Genomic DNA, 17,418 nt, shown 5'->3' with positions numbered 1-17,418 from the left:
TGTTTAAATATATGCCAGGATTTTTATTGACATTCTATCCTTAGTTCTCAGGAGAGATTGACTGTCGCAAGGACCTAAGGTGGTCTCTGTGTTTTTAACTCCTTAGGAATCTCTCCATCATCTTCCCCACCCCACTAGGCTCTAGGCCTCCAAGGATTGAGGCTAAATGGGAAAAGACAATGTGTAGAAGGCCTGGTTTCAAAATATACCGTTGTATTAATGATTAGACAAGGCATTTGGCTAACCGTGAAAGGAAAGGGTTGGCATTGCCGGGGAGCTTTGCTTAAAGTACTGCCACCCAGTGTGAGAAGGCCCAGTAGGGGCAGGACCATTGGCACCTCTCCCCTAGCGCCTTGCCCATGACTGGTGCCCAGCTATGCTTAGTCGCCTTGGGTGCTTGGAGGCTCAGAGTCCAGATTTTCTGGTTCTTTCAGGTGACATTCAGCATGTTAGACTGTCATCAACCTTGGCTGTGTTTTCACTGCATCCTAGTCTAGCCATGGCCCACCCTAAAAAAAGACAGTTAAATTTTAGCTCTACTTGGTGCCTCAAGGCTGAATTAGTTCTTTCTTTTTGAGGGGAAAGGTTGCAGCTGTCCGGGTACACCAGTGAGAGGTCCTGTCTCGATCTGAGAACTGTCTCAGCCATTGCTTTGCCTTCACCTCAGCCCCTGATGCTGGGAAAGATTGAGGGCAAGAGGAGAAGGGGGTGACAGAGGTTGAGATGGTTGGATGGCATCGTTGACTCAATGGATGTGAGTCTGAGCAAACTCCAGGAGATAGTGTAGGACAGGGAAGCCTGGTGTGCTATAGTTCATGGGGTCACAAAGAGTCAGATACAACTTAGCGACTTAACAACTCTCTCCAGCATCTTTGACCAACCAACTTTGGAGATACCTCTGGCTTCAGAGGCTGATGGTCTGCTTGGGAGCAAAAAGGAGGAGAGAGAGAGACCCCTTGGCAAGCGAGCTCAGGCTGAGTGGGGCAGATGCAGGCATTTGAAGAGTCAGGCTTGATGGGGAGAGGCTGCTGGCTGTCGATGACCCTAAAAGGCAGACCTTGGAGGCGACTGTAATTTTAATAAAAATAGAGTCCCCACCATTCAAGCAGCAGAGCAACTTCACAGAGCCTTGGCGCTGGCTCACAGGACTGCCTCTGTTGTGAGAGGGAGGAGAGATTTCTCAATGTTGCCTTGCTGTGGGGAGCCTGTCCTGCCTGGGAATTTGCAGTCACTTTGACTGTAGCCAGGATACTTGCCCTCCTGCTGACTGTCAGGGAGAAAAAAGAAAAAAGATTTTGCTAAGCAAATGAAAGATGTGAATGAGATTAAAGTTAGAATATTTAAATTACAGGAATTTAGTGCTTTCAAGCATCCTGAAGCACTTGTGAAGCACCCATTTAGGGACTGCTGATTGATAAGAGGTGATGAATTATTCTTATCTCATCATTGATGCCAGTCCCTGATTCTCTGGAGGGCAACACTTGGTTAACCTAATTTGAATCTACTTTGAATGACTTAAAAGTAATAAAACAAGTATGTGCTTGAGCCTAATAAAGCCTAATTTATTTAATAAGACATTTCTTAAAGAATTTTACTTCAGAGCTGGAAGGGACCTTTGAAATTATCCGTTTATTTTACAAATAAAGAAACTGAGTCCCAGAACAATAAGTTGTTTTGCCAAAGGCCACAGAGTGGCCACCCACACTGGGGGCTTGAACTCTCTGCCTCAATCCCCGCTGGACGGCTTTTGCTGTTCTCCACACTGTCCCTCCAGTTCCTACTTGGAGATTCAGACCTCCTACCAAGGCGTGGGAGAGGGTGGCTGTGCCTTGAGCCCTTGAGGGAGGAAGACTTCTCCATGAGGACATCCAAAATGTGGCTGCCTAGGGGCGCCTACCGACCCCCAGCGCTGGGCCAGCGCGCTTCACATCAACCACATCGCTCTCCCATCTGTGGCCTCTGCTCGCCAGGCTGTGGTGGTATTGGGCAGGGCAGGGGAAGGGGTTGCATCTGTGCCCTCCCCAGGCTGGTAAGCAGTGGGAACTTGGAGTCACCAGGCATCCCATTTGGTGATCCACCTGGGATAAGCTAGGCTTGAGAAAAGCTTCAGAAATTCTGGAACCCACAGGCTTGTAGGGCTTTGATGTGGCACTGCCCCCTTGGGCCTTTGGCCACCTGGGTCCCTGGAAGGCCGGGACAGTGTCTGTGGAGGGAGCTGTCTGGAGGAGGCCCATTAGGAGGGAGGGACCTTCCTTCCAACCTGGCCTTGGGTTTATGATAGCATCTCATGGGAGAAATGTGACTGGGGGTGTTTTCTATCCCAGGGCTGCTCTTAACACACAGGGACCCTTCGTGGCAAAGTGTGGTGACTGTTCTTTACCTTCTTCTCACACTGTGAGGTGAGTTTCCAGAACCTGCCTCATCTCTAATAGTTCACACTCAGTGCTGGAAACTGAGCTCAGCATCTGGCATATTAAACCATCGAACCCACATCTCATAGGTAAAGAAATCTAAGCTCAGAAAGCTTGAGTGACACACTCAAGGCCACATAGGAGTCAGTATTTGACCCAAACATTGTGGCTCCTGAGCAAATGCCCAGCCATTCTATTCTTGAGGTGAGAGGAGGGCAAAAGAGTGAGGTGCTTCTTGGGGGTCAATCTGGCCCTTCCCCCATTTATGCCATTTTTAAGGATCAAATCTAAGGAAATAATCTTAAATATTAAAAATATATTTATACCTAAAGATGTCCACTGCAGCATTATTTATAAAAGCAAGGACATGAAAATGACTGCTATATCCAACAGTAGGAAAAGTGGTTAGATAAATGATAATTATGTCTATCTGATATATATAATTATAGTTATTATAATTAAGTATATGAGAAGTATATAAAAAGGGGAAAGGTTTTGAATGATGCTGTGTGGAATAAAGACAAAGATAAAATGAAAATCCATATGATTGCAACTATTTTAAACCAAAAGTAGCATATAGACAGTCTAAGAGGAAATTACTACAGTGTTAACAGGAATGGCTTTGGAGTGGTGGACTTCAGTGATTGTTCTGGGAGACTGAAAAGTTTTCTTTAACACGAAGCACTGTCTTATTATTAAAGCTAATCTCTTTTAGTGCTTACTCTGTACTTGACGCCACACTAGTATTTGACATTGTTGCTGTTGTTCAGTCACGCAGTCGTGTCTGACTCTGCGACCCTGTAGCACGCCAGGGTTGCCTGTCCTTCACTGTCCCTCAGAGTTTGCTCAGACCCATATCCATATATTACCTCAATCCATACACCCTTATGAAGAGAGTTCACTTGTCAACATATTATACCTAGGGAAATGAAGATGTCTATAATTTTATACAGTGAGTTTATATTACCTTTAAAATAGGGAAGCAGTATATTTACTATACTTATTTAATAAGATTAGAAGATATTCAGATCCCCCCCACACCTTTTATTGCTACTTCCGTATTAAACGTTGTTGTACATATATCCTTATGTATTGGTACTCTTATTTCTGTGTGTTTCATTTCTTAAAGTGATATTTGGAGTCACAGTGTGTGCATGCATTTTTTATTTTGAACTAATCCTAGACTCACATAAAAGTTGCAGAAATAGGGACTTCCCCGGTGGTCCAGTGGTTAGGATTCCATTCTTAACTGCTGAGGGCTCAGATTCAGTCCCTGACTGGGGAACTAAGATCCCACAAGCCATGCAGTGAAAAAAAGTTGCAAAAGTAGTACAGAGATTATTTGGCAGGAAAAAAAATAAAATACTAATACATGCTTCAACTTGGATTAACCTTGAAAACATTACGCTAAGCGTAAGAAGCCAGTCGTGAAAGGCCATTCATGGGAAGTTCCAGGTTAGGTAAATTCATAGAAAGGGAGAGCAGACTGGTGGTTTCTCAGGCTGGGGGAATATGGGGAATGGAGTGTGATTACTTAATGGGTTTGGGGTTTCCTTTTGAGGTGAGGAAAATGCTTTGAAATTAGATAGTGGTTGCACAGCTCTGTGAATATAATAAAACCACTGAACTGTATACTTTAAAAGGGTGAGTTTTACGGAATGTAAGTTATATCTCAATAATGCTATTATTTTTTAAAAAGTAAACAATGAAGACCCTGTTTAGGACAGCCCAGGTTCCCCTAATGTTCACAACTGAGAGATGATGTGATAAATTATGGCACACCTATGCTAAGGAAGACTGAAAGTACAGAATCATTTAATTCCTTTTTTCCTGCTAAAATTGTTTAAGAGAAATAAAAATCCTTTAAGTGTTTGCATATGTTTCCTTCTGTTTGCCATGATATACATAAAGTGAGCTTAATTCTGGTTACTTAGGGCAGAATTAAGAGAGGACAAAGGGAGATTATGCAATTTGTTTTTAAAACTCTCTGTTTAGTTTAATTTAGTGTAAAAGGGCATATAATTTTTTTGTAACTTTTTCCACTTAAAATTACTAAGGAAAAAAGAGGGATGCTGCCTCTGGATATCCCATGACTAGACACTTTTAAGCAGCAGTTATTGAAAATCACATATGAATGGGTCCTGTGCCATCTGACTCCTTGGAGAGGTGAGTTGTAAACTGGAATCCTGGGGGGTGGAGGGAGGAGCAGGAGTGCTAATCAGGATGAAAGCTTATGAGTTAGGCAAAACTGCATCTGAATCCCAGCTCTCAGCCGCTTACCAAGCTGTGGACCTTGGGCCCATTATTTAGCTGCTCTGTGCCTCGGTTTCCTTATCTTTAAAGTGGGAGTAATGAGATGACCTCTCATTGGGCTGTAGTGAAAATAAAGTGAGATCACTCATGCAAGATGCTTAGCACAGTGCCTGGCACATAATAGTCAATAAATGATAGGTATTACTATTATTATTTTCCTTCTGGCTCAGTGGTAAAGAATTGCCTGCCAGTGCAGGAGACACAGGTTTGATCCCTGGGTTGGGAAGATCCCCTGGAGAAGGAAATGACAACCCACTCCAGCACTATTCTTGCCTAGGAAATCCCATTAACAGAGGAGCCTGGCATGGGGTCGCAATAAGTCAGACATGACTTTTAATGACCACCACCACCAACAACAACATTAGTGTTATCACTATTATTATTTACAGTAGGCACTTCCCATTTTTTTGAAGAGTGGGGCCTGGTGGCTATAAAAATCGAAAGCAAGAGACAGTGACCTCAACTTTGCTAGGTCTGCCACACTTCCTGATACAGAGGGTGATGTGCTCTTATGCCACCCACCTGAGAACTGACTTTATTCTTGCTTGTCTTATCCTCAGCTAAAAGCAGACTACCTTTCCTAGCCTCTCTTGCAGCGAGGAGCAGGGGAAGTCTTTGGTGGGACTTCCCTTTGGGAAGATGGCCTTTTCCTCTACCTTCCCATGGTCTGGATCCTACAGTTGGTGACAGAGCCCTACTAGCCATGTCAGGTCGTGAAGCAACCTTGAAGAAGGAAGCCACACCTGGGGGATGGCGGGGCCCAGGCATGGGAGCCTGAGCTGCTGATGACCCTGGAGTCGCCATGCCAGCCTCAGCTCTCCTTCCTCTGCACATCTTTTATGTGAGACACACCAGCCTCTATCTTGCTTAAGCCCCTTTTCTGAGTTTTCTGTAATAGGAAAATAAACCTAGTCTTAACTGATAAAGAGTTCTCTCAGAACCAACCTGGAAAGCAAGAGCTCATGGTGGGAGGGTAGCAAGGGCTGTGACCTGGGAAGGGCTGGCTACCAAACATGAGGCTGAATCTGGGCACTTACTCATCACCGATGTAGAGCTTGGGCCAGACCTCGTTGACGTGGGTGTACTGGGGACTGCCTTTCCAGAAGAGACGCTCCAGCTCGAAGGCTCCAGGAGTACAGTAATCCTCAGCCTCCGCCTCCTCCTCCACCTTCGGCAGCAGCTTCTTGGCAGATGGGTAGACGTTCTTGAGGCCTGTCTTCGATTCTCCAGATGTCATTTTGGAGCCAAGGGATTTTCTTTCCTTTCTGCAGCTGGTCATGAGAGAGGATCAGGGTTGGGGTTAGCAGGGACAGAGTTGGGTAAAAGCTGATCTGAAGACGTGGCATGAACTTCCCCGGCTTGCTCTGATCCTCCTTCCTTTTCCCAGGTTACGGAGGTCAACAAGGAAGGTCATGATGGCAGTTAAGCAACACTTTCCCGACATTCCAGTCCCCTGCAGAGCAAGCATGCTGCATGCCCTCTGACATGGACATATGCTGCAGACCCAGGACAGACTTTGGGTCTAAGAAATCCCTGCAGGCAGCCTGTTCTTTGCCACCTTTCTTTTAGATTTTTACCCCTTTGTTGGTGCCTACTCTTTCCTTTATGTGACTGGAGTCTGCAGGCTGAGGCCATTTGAGCATGAACAAGACGGCCCAGAAGGTCCCTGGCCTTCCATACCCATGGTATTCAGTGTCTGCCGAGAACTGTTGACCAGTGGAAAGGGCACATCTGGGGATCCAGAACCTGTGAGGTCTGGGCAGCCAAGCATTGCCAGGGCTTCAGAAGTCTTGGGGTGGGAGGAAACTTGGCTGTGTGAGGGTTTGTCAACTTGTTAGAAGGTTGAACACAACGTTGGCCACTCTCACGCTAGGAGGCTGGCAGTTGTGTTAATTTAACGGCCATTCAGAAGACATTCCAAGCTAGAAAGCTGTGTTTGCAGATCAGGATGTTTGTAGAGCTTGTCAGCCTCTGTGAATAGAATGTGTGTGAACAGTTTCCATTGTCCCCAAGGAAGTGAATCTCCGTGGAGTTGGGCACCATGTGTTCTGTGGGCTGGGTGACCAATACACTCAGGCAGCCTGGGAAGGGAGGTTGTACTCACAGTGCTGGGAAACTGGAGGGAAAGAGGAAGGGGTGGAGTCACTGAGAAACTCACGGCCGAGAAATGGGGAGGGAACGCTATTCACACATGTAACAGATCCTTGTGTAGCACTTAATGTGTGCCAGGCACTGTGCCAAGTGCTTTACAATTATTAACTCATTTAATCTTAACAACCTAAACTAATAGGTGCTGGGATTATCTTCACTTTGGAGATGAGGAACACTGTAAAGTGAGGATGTTTGCAGTATGTGATCTTAGTCTTCTGAGCAGAGAAGGCAGTGGCACCCACTCCAGTACTCTTGCCTGGAAAATCCCATGGGTGGAGGAGCCTGGTGGGCTGCAGGGGTCACTGAGAGTTGGACACGACTGAGCGAGTTCACTTTCACTTTTCACTTTCATGCATTGGAGAAGGAAATGGCAACCCACTCCAGTAATCTTGCCTGGAGAATCCCAGGGACGGCGGAGCCTGGTGGATTGCCATCTCTGGGGTCGCACAGAGTCGGACACGACTGAAGTGACTTAGCAGCAGTCTTCTGAGAAAAAAATAATTGCCGTGGGCTTACCTGGTGGTCTAGCAGTTAAGAATCCACCTGCCAATACAGGGGGCACAGGTTTGATCCCTGGTCTCGGAAGATCCCACATGCAGTGAGCAACTGAGCCCATACACCACACCTACTGAGCCAGTATTGAGCCCATGAGCCCCAACTGCTGAAGCCTGAGTACCCTAGAGCCCATGGTCTGCAACAAGAGAAGCTACCACAATGAGAAACCCATGCACTGCCGCAAAGAATAGCCCCCACTCACCACAACTAGTTAAAAGTTCACATATAGCAACGAGGACCCAGCGCTGCCAAATATAAATAAATGAAGGAATAAATCTTTTTTTTTTTTTAATTGCTGAGAGGGCAGGGGTCAGAGTGGAGCACACAGCATGAGGAAGGGCAGGCCCCAGGGACTTAAAAATGTAAAAAAGCCCTGGGAACTTCAAAGACCAGTAGCATCCTATCGAAAGGACCCGGAGCACATCTCGAAGAGGCTCCCACTTATCAAAAATGGGACAGTTTGAACATGAATAACAAAAACAACTGCAGCTGATAGAAACACGTCAAGCATTTAAATCGTGATGATACGTAAAACAATCATTCACTGTTGGAAGATGCTAGGGAACCAGCTCATTTTGAAGACAGGTCAATAAACAGAATCTGGCATTTGTTGTTTCTTTCTGATACAAACTGTACTACTGGGTAGATGAGGGGAATTTTCTTTTATAGAAGAACTTTAATAGAGAAGGAAGAAAGCACCATTTCACATCACCTGAGGAGCTAATGGATGCAGGAGCCGAGCACTGACAGCAGCAACATAAGAAGTGACGATCAGACGCTATGGGCCTTCTGAGGGAGAAACACACCGCCACCACCACAGAAGGCGTTTCGCCAAAGGAAGAGCTGGATCTTTGATCAGAGTCCTCAGAGTCTAGATCTAGCAACTGCTTTGCGGGAGATTCAGAGGACAGTTAAATTATACGTTGGGGTCTTATCTTTTAGAAATATGTAGTGAAATGTTCACGGGTGAAATGATATAATGTCTGGGATTTGCTGCAAAAATAATACCACTGGAAAATGTAATCATATACTGTGTATGGGGTGGGGGGAATGGATAGGGGTGTGATGAGGCAGGATTTGCCAAGGATGAGGGCTGCAGGTAGTCACTGTTACTCTTTGTATGCATGAAAGTTTACATTAAATTTTTTTTTTTTTTTAAAGAAGAAAAGGGCTGAAACTACTGTTCTGGGAAGTTTGATTCACCCAAGTTCACAGTAGATGAATTAAAGGATCACTGGCTAGCAGTGTCTTTGGTGATCATGGGAGGTCAGGATCTGTGACTTTTTCCTGCAGGACCCTGAGTGGAGGGGTGGGGCAGTGGGCTGCAGAGGCCTCTCTTTGGAGTCTGTGGAAGTGTGATCTAAAGGCTACCTCCCACAGAATCATCTGGCTCTTGCAGATTCCTGAGTTGTACCCTGAACCAGGGTGGTGTCTAGAAGTCTGTATTTTAACAAACTCCCAAGTGAGTCTCATGCTAACTAAAGTTTGATAATAATTGTCCAAGTAGGTGGTTCAAGAGTCAAGGAGCTGTTGAGTCAACAGAAGGGTAGGAAGGGTGCTCAATATGCTTTTCCATGTTCTTACTGAAGTGCAGACCCAAGTCTTTAGCCCCGAATAAGGATGTGGGACTGGGACAAGAGACGGGCTAGAGACGGGCCGAGGCTCCTTGAAGATGCTGCTTTGTGTTGTTTGCAGCCTCAGTGTCTGACATGTAAGAGGGGATCAGAAAGTATTTGTTGAATGAGGGAATGGCCTAGGGAGTGAACGGAAGGAGTGAATGGATGACCAAGGGCCGTGAATAAGACTGGGGCCTTGTGCTAGGGGCTTAGTGGAGCTGATGGGGCAGGAAGGAGCCTTGGGCTAATTTGGAGGAGGACAGAAGGTGAGTGAGGAGCAGAACACAGGGTGGACAGTCCCCTGCAGCGGGGAGTTTCTCAGACCCGAACTCTGCTCTGGGGCATGGCTACTGGCATTTGCAGTCACCAAGGGAGGTGTTATTTCAGGAATGGATGGAAACATCTGTGGAGGAACCAGCGCAGACACCCAGTCTCCTGAGAGTGTAAGCACACTCTCCCTGCTGCAGGCCTGAGGTGCTTCAATTTTAAGAGGTCTGGAGCTCAGCTTGTCCATGGCACCAGCTCTTCCTGTTTCACAGTGAGTCAAAGCTGGGAACTGATATTTGAAGGTTTGAGCCATTTTGAACCCTGACTGCTACCAAAGCAGGCTTCAGAAGACGGGATTTTAGGGAGATGCTGAAGTAACTGCATTCTGAACCCTGTGCCTGCCTCCTTTGATCACTGAAGCTGACCTCACCCTTGCTGAGGCTGGTCCTCCTTCATTATACTGTGGAGGGAGCCATCCCCATCCCCGTGCTGAAAGCCTCGGCTGGATTTCCAGACAGAAGCGGAAGTGGTGTGGTCTACCCAGAGCGGCTTGGCATGCAGAGGGAGCTCTGGGATCTATTATCCTCCAGCATGTAGATTGAATGGGGGGAGAGAACAAAGCACAGAGCCGTCCAGAAACCACAGACCTGTAATCTTTCCAAATCCTGAAGGCGGCTTGTGTGCATCTCTCTGCATGACTCCCAAGTCTCTGGATCTCAGAGAGGCCAGGAGCGTCTGTTTCCCAGATCACAGCCAAAGTGGAAGGGGAAGACAAACCTGCTTTGTTTGGTTTCCATAGATTCGACCTAAAGATTAACTGCCAAGGTCTCGATGACACATACAATATCAATCACAGGCTGAATGTCATAATGAGAGCTGGGCAGGTTGTCAAGAGAGGCCTCCAGGTTCCTGTTACAGCTTCATATTGAAAGGTTTGGTCCCAGGAAATCAAATGTCAACTTGATGGCTACTTGGCCTTTATTTGCAGCATCAGCTTGCCTCCTCTCAAAGGATGATAGACTCAGGCTCCTTCCTGGAGGGGCCAGGCAGATAACATAGAGGAGTTAAGTGCATTGGGTGTTAAAGAATAAAACAAGCAAAAGCCCAACTATTGGCCTCAGGTAGGCAATGGCACCCCACTCCAGTACTCTTGCCTGGAAAATCCCATGGACAGAGGAGCCTGGTGGGCTGCAGTCCATGGGGTCGCTACGAGTCAGACATGACTGAGCGACTTCACTTTCACTTTTCACTTTCATGCATTGGAGGAGGAAATGGCAACCCACTCCAGTGTTCTTGCTCGGAGAATCCCAGGGACTGGGGCGCTGCCATCTCTGGGGTCTCACAGAGTCAGACACGACTGAGCGACTTAGCAGCAGCAGGAGACGTCAGGGAGTGGTGCGGACTGTGGGACAGTGGCGAGCAAACGCCCCCACTGAACGGGCAGCAGCTTGCCATTCCATGTGGGGATGCAAGCCCATATTGTTGGTTATTTTTATGAAAAGTCGGAAAGCCAGAGTTTTGTGGGAAATCAGCTGATTTAAAAAATTTAAGTCAGTAGGCAGCTGCACTAGAAACTAGCCTTGTCCTGTCCCATTCCTGTTTGGATCATGCCGTGGACAGCTCCGTTATACACAAAAGGCTTCCTCCCTCAAGGCCCTTTATTTCCCTGATTGAGGGCATTTTTGGGTCTTTGCACTGATCCTGTTTGTTGGAGCACCTCACAAACAACTTGTTCTCAAACCCTGGTTTCAGGGTCTGCCTTGGAGGGAACCCAACTAAGATATCGCTGATCTTAAAACATTCAAAGACACTGTGATAACAGAGAACGCAGAGACCGAGTGGTACTTGACTTGTAAGGCCCAAGCGCCGTTTCCCTCTGTGAAACAGTAGCCTTGCTTTGAGAAACTATTTCCAGGAATAATCAAAACTGGGATCCCTAGTTAATCTTGACTCCATGTCAGCTTTTTCAGTGGTACAGCTTGTGTCTGATTAAAGGTTTCCCTTGCCAGTGAAGAAGGGCTAAAGCTGAATTTAGAAATATAATTTTGACACCGTGATTTGACTTTATGTAAAAAAAAAAAATTTATGGAATTTGGGATTAACCTATGCACATGACTCTATATAAAGTAGATAACCAGGGACCTACCATATAGCACAGGGACTATACTCTGTGTCTTGTAATAATCTATAAGGGAAAAGAATCTGAAAAAAAATGTATATATGTATATTCTTTTATATAACTGAATCACTGTACACCTAAAACTAACAATATTATAAATCAACTATACTTCAATTAAAAAACTTTATATTATATATGTGTGTGTGTATATATATATATATATATATATATATATTTTTTTTTTTTTTTTTTAACTAGCGGAAAAACTACCAAATACCGTAAACAAGTGGCAGGACTCAGAAAGATATTTTTGTGTGTCTTCTATTTTGGGATTCTTTATAAATAATCATATTTTATAATAAATAACCACGTCTGTATTTTTTCAATGTGCTGGCCAAATAGAACAGTCTGGGCTGGAAGCTACTTGTGACTTCTGATTTATGATTTCCACTTCATCTGACTTGCCTCCAGGGCCTGGCTATTTCCTGGGGCTCCTCTACCTCTCTGTCCCTCTCTCCCCACATTCACTGGCTGGTGGCCCTTCTCTACTCTCACAGCCTCAGCAATCACTGAGGACTCGGATCTACACGTCTCATCCTCCCTGAGCTTTGCTTCCGTTTTTGATCAAATAGAGCTGTAACAAAAGGGATGAAGATGCTTCAAAAACAAATACTTAACCTGGATTCTTTTGCTTTCTAAGGTGGCGGATGGAAGAAGCCCAGTGGAGAGATGCATCATTCATTTCAGCAGGAAACTTGAATATCTAAGTGGACCCCCTTGAGCGTGCAGAGATTGGCCAGGTAGCCATGTCCAGGAGTGTGAGCCACAGAACAGGCCTCCCGATTAACAAAAAAACACCATTGAAGGATCCTTTTGATGGGGAAAAGGTAAGTCCTAAAGCATATTTCGGAAAGTGATGGAGTGAACAAAGAGCTAAATTATTCTGTACAAGAAAGCAAGGGGAGTTCTGAGCCTCTAGAACTTCCCCAGAGGGGGTGTGTGAAGGAACTGCTGTAGGGTGTGGGAGGCAGGGCTTGGGAGCCAGGTGAGGAGCATCCAGGGCACACAGCCACAGGATTCCTCAGAACAGGGATCCCATGCTTAACTTTGTGGTTGCAAAGAGTCGGACGTGGCTGAGTCACTGAACAACAACTGACTATATCAGTCTTCCCTAGTGGCTCAGTGGTAAAGAGTCCTCCCCAATGCTGGAGACGTAGGTTTGATCCATGAGTCAGGAAGACCCCCTGGAGAAGGAAATGGCACTTCACTCCAGTATTCTTGCCTGGGAGATCCCAGGGACACAGGAGCCTGGCAGGCTACAGTCCATGGGATCGCAAAAGAGTCGGACGTGACTTAGCGACTAAACAACTGGCTGTCAGCCCTCTCGTTGTCACCCTGAAACTTCAGTGAAATTGTTAGATGGTACAGACTGCTGTGTTTGCTGTGGTTTTGAGACATCAAAAGGGAAGAGGCTTGTGTTGGTGGCGAGAAGAGACCAGAAGTTTGTGAAGCAGCATGTATAGTCTGATTCTGTTCTTGTACAAAAATACATTTCACCAAAATATTAACACTAAGTATATCCTTATTTTAGAATGATGAAATTATATGAGCTTATTCTTTTTTCTAAGGAGCCATCTTTTCTAAAATCTCTTGTGATGAACATGGAATACTTAAGAGTGTATGGCAGGGGGGAAAAGCCTGTGAAGCTTCTGTTTGAGAACTGTTCTGGGTGTTGTTGATGCACTTTCTAAACCTGTGGACAGAAGGTACAGACAGGTGGCCCTCAGGGCCAGGCCTGACCAGGAGTTCCTGCCGTGACACACAGCACCGAGCACCTTCCAGGCCATGTGACTTTCCCAGAGGCAGGGCTGTATCCTTCGTGAGCCCTCTGGTGGCAGAGCCAGGCCTAGGTCACATCACCGAGTCATTCTGGTCCCTCAGTGCTTCCCGGAAGACCAGAAGTGAGTCAAGTTTTGTGGGTTCTGAAGTGTATACAGTTTTTTTAAGAAAAAGAAAACCCAATAGGTGCAGGGCCTTAGAAGAGGCCAGTGCAAGTGCGGGGTGTTGACTCTTTGGGGGTAAATCTACCTCTGAAGGAAGCTTGTTTCCCAAGTGTCCCTTGGACTGCAGACAGACCTCAGGTGGAGAGGGCAGCATCCATCCCCATCCCTTGGGGCTCTCTGACTCTGCTGAGCCTGGTCGTGGTTTAGGCTGATTCGGCCAGCATCACGGCTGCTTTTTGACTTCACCTCAGAAGTTAGGCCTGGCCCTGCTCACCCCCACCATCCACCATATCCCTCTGTTAAGTGCCAGGCCTGGGCTGGGCCAGAGAGGTCTCTGCCTTCTACAAGTTTCTGGTCTAGTAGAGCAGTTTATAATTTAATCTTCTAAAAATGAATCCTCTTCCTTTGAAGGGATCCTGTATTTACGGACATAACATATTTACTGTCCTAAATGCGTTGGGCTCTTGGGGAAAGTTAGCCTGTGTTGCCTGCATACACATTTCTTCCATGACACCACCCAAGTTGGGCTTGGAATGTGCCTTGAAAGAAGGGGGAGAGTAAAAATGTTATTGTGGTTGGGAAAATGACTCTATTAGGAGAGTAATACCTACCACCAGGGTATGTGGAAGGGCAGAATTTGGCAGCAGTATATGTATATGAATATACATGTTTTTAATTTACTGCTAGTCGTGCTTGTCTTCATGCATCTTAAATCTGCGAAAATGATCCCAACTAGGAAATAAAAGTTGTGGGATTTTAAAAAAATTAAAACCTGGACATGAAAACCCTAGGAATTTTTTGTTGCCTATAATTTAATTCCTGATATGTCAGACACAACCCAAGTTTAACAGATTTTTCTTTTCCTTTTGGATTCTGGCAAATATGTTAATAGGAGGCAATTATGTGAATTAATGTAAAATCCTTTTATTAAAAAAAACAGAGAAGGCTTCATTTAAAGAGGTAATTTAATATTCCTTCTAAGATGGGGTTGATGTCATTAACTTGTTTGATTAACTCTTCAAATGGTTTCAAAGTGCTTCAGGGTGGTAATTTATGAACTCCTAGTTGATTTTTTTCAGTCTTGGTTTGGCAGAGTTGGGCCTCCCAGAATCCATGAGGAGGCTGGAGGGCCACATGCACCTTCCTTCCCAGACAAGGGAGCTGGCTGGGGTTGCCTTGACCTCCATGACCAGCCCCGTAGGGGAGAGGAGGCTCTGGCACAGGGGGAGCTGCAAGAGCCTCTGACCAGAGCGGTGGTGGTGTAAACACTGCAGGCAGTTACACAGCTCATGAATTCAGGAGCACATGGCCTTTTAGCCCTTCTCCTTCAAGGGTCACTTCCCACTATGTGCCGCCTCAAAATGTGAGGCTTCCTCGTGAGGGGGGAAGATGTGGGGGTAGACTGTGGGGGCGCAGCCCTCACCAGGCTCTCACCACCCCCCCACTTGCCCGTCCGCACCACCATCACTCACTGGGTCCATCTCTCTGCGCTGCGCAGAGGAGGCTCTAGGCCGTGGGAAGGCTGTAGGCCAAGCTCCCACTCCTACAGCTGCTACCACTGTGTTAGGAGCTAAGTTCTGAGCCCAGAATGTGTTAGGAATAGGGGTAGAGCTGTTTGGTGGGGGCCAAAGGTCTCTGTGGGGGTAGTCGCGGCAGACAGGATGCGGCATTAATAAATACGTCTGAACATCCTCTGGGTGACGGGGCTCCTTTGCTCATGGGTGAAGTATAAGCAGAGCTTTGGGGAGGAGAAAGGTCTCTCTCCAGCTTGTTAGTATCTGGTGCCCATGCCAGGCTGCGATGAGACTTGATCCCCTATTTGCTGTGGAAGTGGTGGGTCCAGAACCATCGAGGGTCACCTGCCCTGGAGTCAGGCTGGAGAGGATGCACGGAGCTCTGCCTCCTGACACCAGAACCTGGAGTGGCCGTGTGCAGGCGGGGGTTCAGGCAACGAGGGAAGCGGGTGAAGTGTCCCCCCACCCCCACCTCACGGAGGGCCACCCGAGCACAGTGGCTGTGTGTGCAGGCTCTGAGGCACACTGGCCTCGCTGTGGTCTGGGCTATGTGATGCTGGAAAAGCTACTCCAAGGCTTTGTGTCTCAGTGTGCTCAAGGTGACGAGGTGCATCCCTCCCCGGGCTGCTGCGGTTCCAAGTAGTAAGTACACGACCATGTGACTACCCAGAAGACAAGCTCTCTGAGCCGTGCCTCGCACATGGTCAGCCAGGACCCCTTGCTGATTCACAGGGTTGCACGGTGTCTGGAGAAGGCCAGCCCTGGCTCCAGGGAGGGCAAGCTGCCCCCTAGGACTCAGCTGGGCATCACCAGGGTGACAGGAAATACAACCAAGGCCCCGGCCTCAGGGTCCCCTCTGCCCCTTGTCCCCTGTGAGGTTGGCAGCAGCCACTGGAAATCCACCCTCAGTCAGGACTTAGGGTCCCCTCCAGTCCAGTTCCACCCTAGGACCGACATGCCCCCAGTGAGGGCTTCCAGCTCGTCAGATGGAGGAGGGCCATCACCCCAGCCCCCCAGCATAGATCTGTTTTTGCCCCTGAAGAGCCTCTGACCTCCCCCTGACTCCTCAGACCCTCCCCCCCACGTCCCACCTCCCCCTCCAGGCCCCAGGTTGTTCCCCTGTACAGGATTCAGCTCAGAAGCCCTTCGAGTGTTGTTGGTAAATGTCATTTGGTGGGAACAAAATGCTTCTGTTGTGAAGAGGACAAAGACGAGGTCACAACAGAAGGTTCAGGGCACAAGAGCACAGACCGAGTACAGAGCCCCTCAGATGCTGGGCCTTTAGTGAGGCGGCTTCTCCACACACATGCCCTGCACCTTCCCCCATCTTACTTGAAGCATTTCCCCTTGGAATGTCCTCAGATTTCCTCAACACTCAGAGTCCCCCACTCCCAACTCTTGGGTCCAGGCCCATGAGGGGCCATTGGGGCCACAGGACCAGGGCCCAGGGTCTAATGGGAGAGCCCTGGTCTGAGATACAGGACATGGTCCCACCTTCCTGCCTACAGGCGCTGGTGTCTTGGTCCAGAGGCCAAGTCCCTCAGTGACCCAGTCTCCCCATCTCTACCAGAGCAATCATCCCCAACCCCACCCTCCCACCAGGACAGGAAAAAGCTTCAAAAACAACCACTGTGTCCAAATGATGTTTAGGGTTACCGAGGACACAGGAAGCGTTCTCATCCCCAGGGTTTTAAGGACTTAGTTGTAATTTGTGCTGCCCCACACTTGATGTGTGTCTTGATGAGGTGTCTCCATTCCACCCCCACCTCCTGCTGAGGTTTTTTTCCCCTCTACTGGCTAAATGGATAAATGCAGAACCTTGCTGGAATATGATATGTGATGCAGTGCATCCAGTGCCTCAGAAGGGCCCGATGAGATTTAACCCACCCTATTATCCTTTAGAAATGGTCATTGAACTGGAAGCTTAGATTTAGAGGAAGGGAAGTGGAGAAAATTTCTTGGGAGTCTTTAGGGAAAGATGGAGCAAGAAGCCTGTCAAACTGAGAAGATGTCAGCTGGTCTCTGCTGCTCCAGAGACCAGGTGGAAAGGGGTCCTCTGATCCCCACACCCGGGACCCCAAAGAACACTTGACTGAACCCAAAAGATGCCAGTCTCCCCACCAGAGGGCCTTACCTGTGCTCACTGGGTCCTGGCCGGGTCAGGAGGTGCTGGTCCGTGGGGCGTGTGGCGGCCGCACACCCAGCCACTCTGACTGGCATCCAAGGGCCTATTTTTAGGGTCAGATCTGCTGACGCTGACCTTGTGTGCTGCCCAGTCTACGAGGAGACCTGTGGCATCTGCTTGCAAAATAATTTGCCAGTGTGATCTGAAACCCTTGACTTTGGGAGTCCTGTACCTGGAGCACACACGCTTGTCCCCAGCCCAGCCACGGAGGCGAGACACGCGGCCACTAATGCAGGGACAGGCAGGGGGATTTCCTGGCTTTGTTTTCTTGGGATGGATGAGGC

The 17,418-nt window shown here is 47.6% G+C and overlaps 1 protein-coding gene across 5 annotated transcripts in view; it reads right to left on the bottom strand.

Annotated features, from left to right (window-relative positions):
- The window catches only part of DUSP29 (dual specificity phosphatase 29), a 44,663-nt gene extending 27,471 nt beyond the window's left edge, over nt 1-17,192 (bottom strand). For 2 of the 5 annotated variants that reach the window (XR_008199326.1, XM_052639306.1), the window contains exons 1-3: nt 17,084-17,184; nt 7,269-7,358; nt 5,762-5,995 (exon numbers count right to left, since the gene is read on the bottom strand). Coding sequence is in view for 4 of the 5 variants with exons in the window: in XM_052639306.1 (XP_052495266.1) it covers nt 5,762-5,995; nt 7,269-7,358; nt 17,084-17,169 (410 nt within the window). In the remaining variant the exon portion in view is untranslated. Of the gene's footprint in view, nt 1-5,761; nt 5,996-7,131; nt 7,223-7,268; nt 7,359-9,960; nt 9,982-17,083 lie in introns of those variants that run through there. The other 3 variants (XM_052639307.1, XM_052639310.1, XM_052639308.1) reach the window with 3 other exon arrangements.
- Between the last annotated feature and the right edge of the window lie 226 nt (nt 17,193-17,418).

The sequence above is a fragment of the Budorcas taxicolor genome, chromosome 5 (genome assembly GCF_023091745.1).
Source record: "Budorcas taxicolor isolate Tak-1 chromosome 5, Takin1.1, whole genome shotgun sequence".
Lineage (NCBI taxonomy): Eukaryota > Metazoa > Chordata > Mammalia > Artiodactyla > Bovidae > Budorcas > Budorcas taxicolor.
This window is presented reverse-complemented; position numbering and strand designations above follow the sequence as displayed.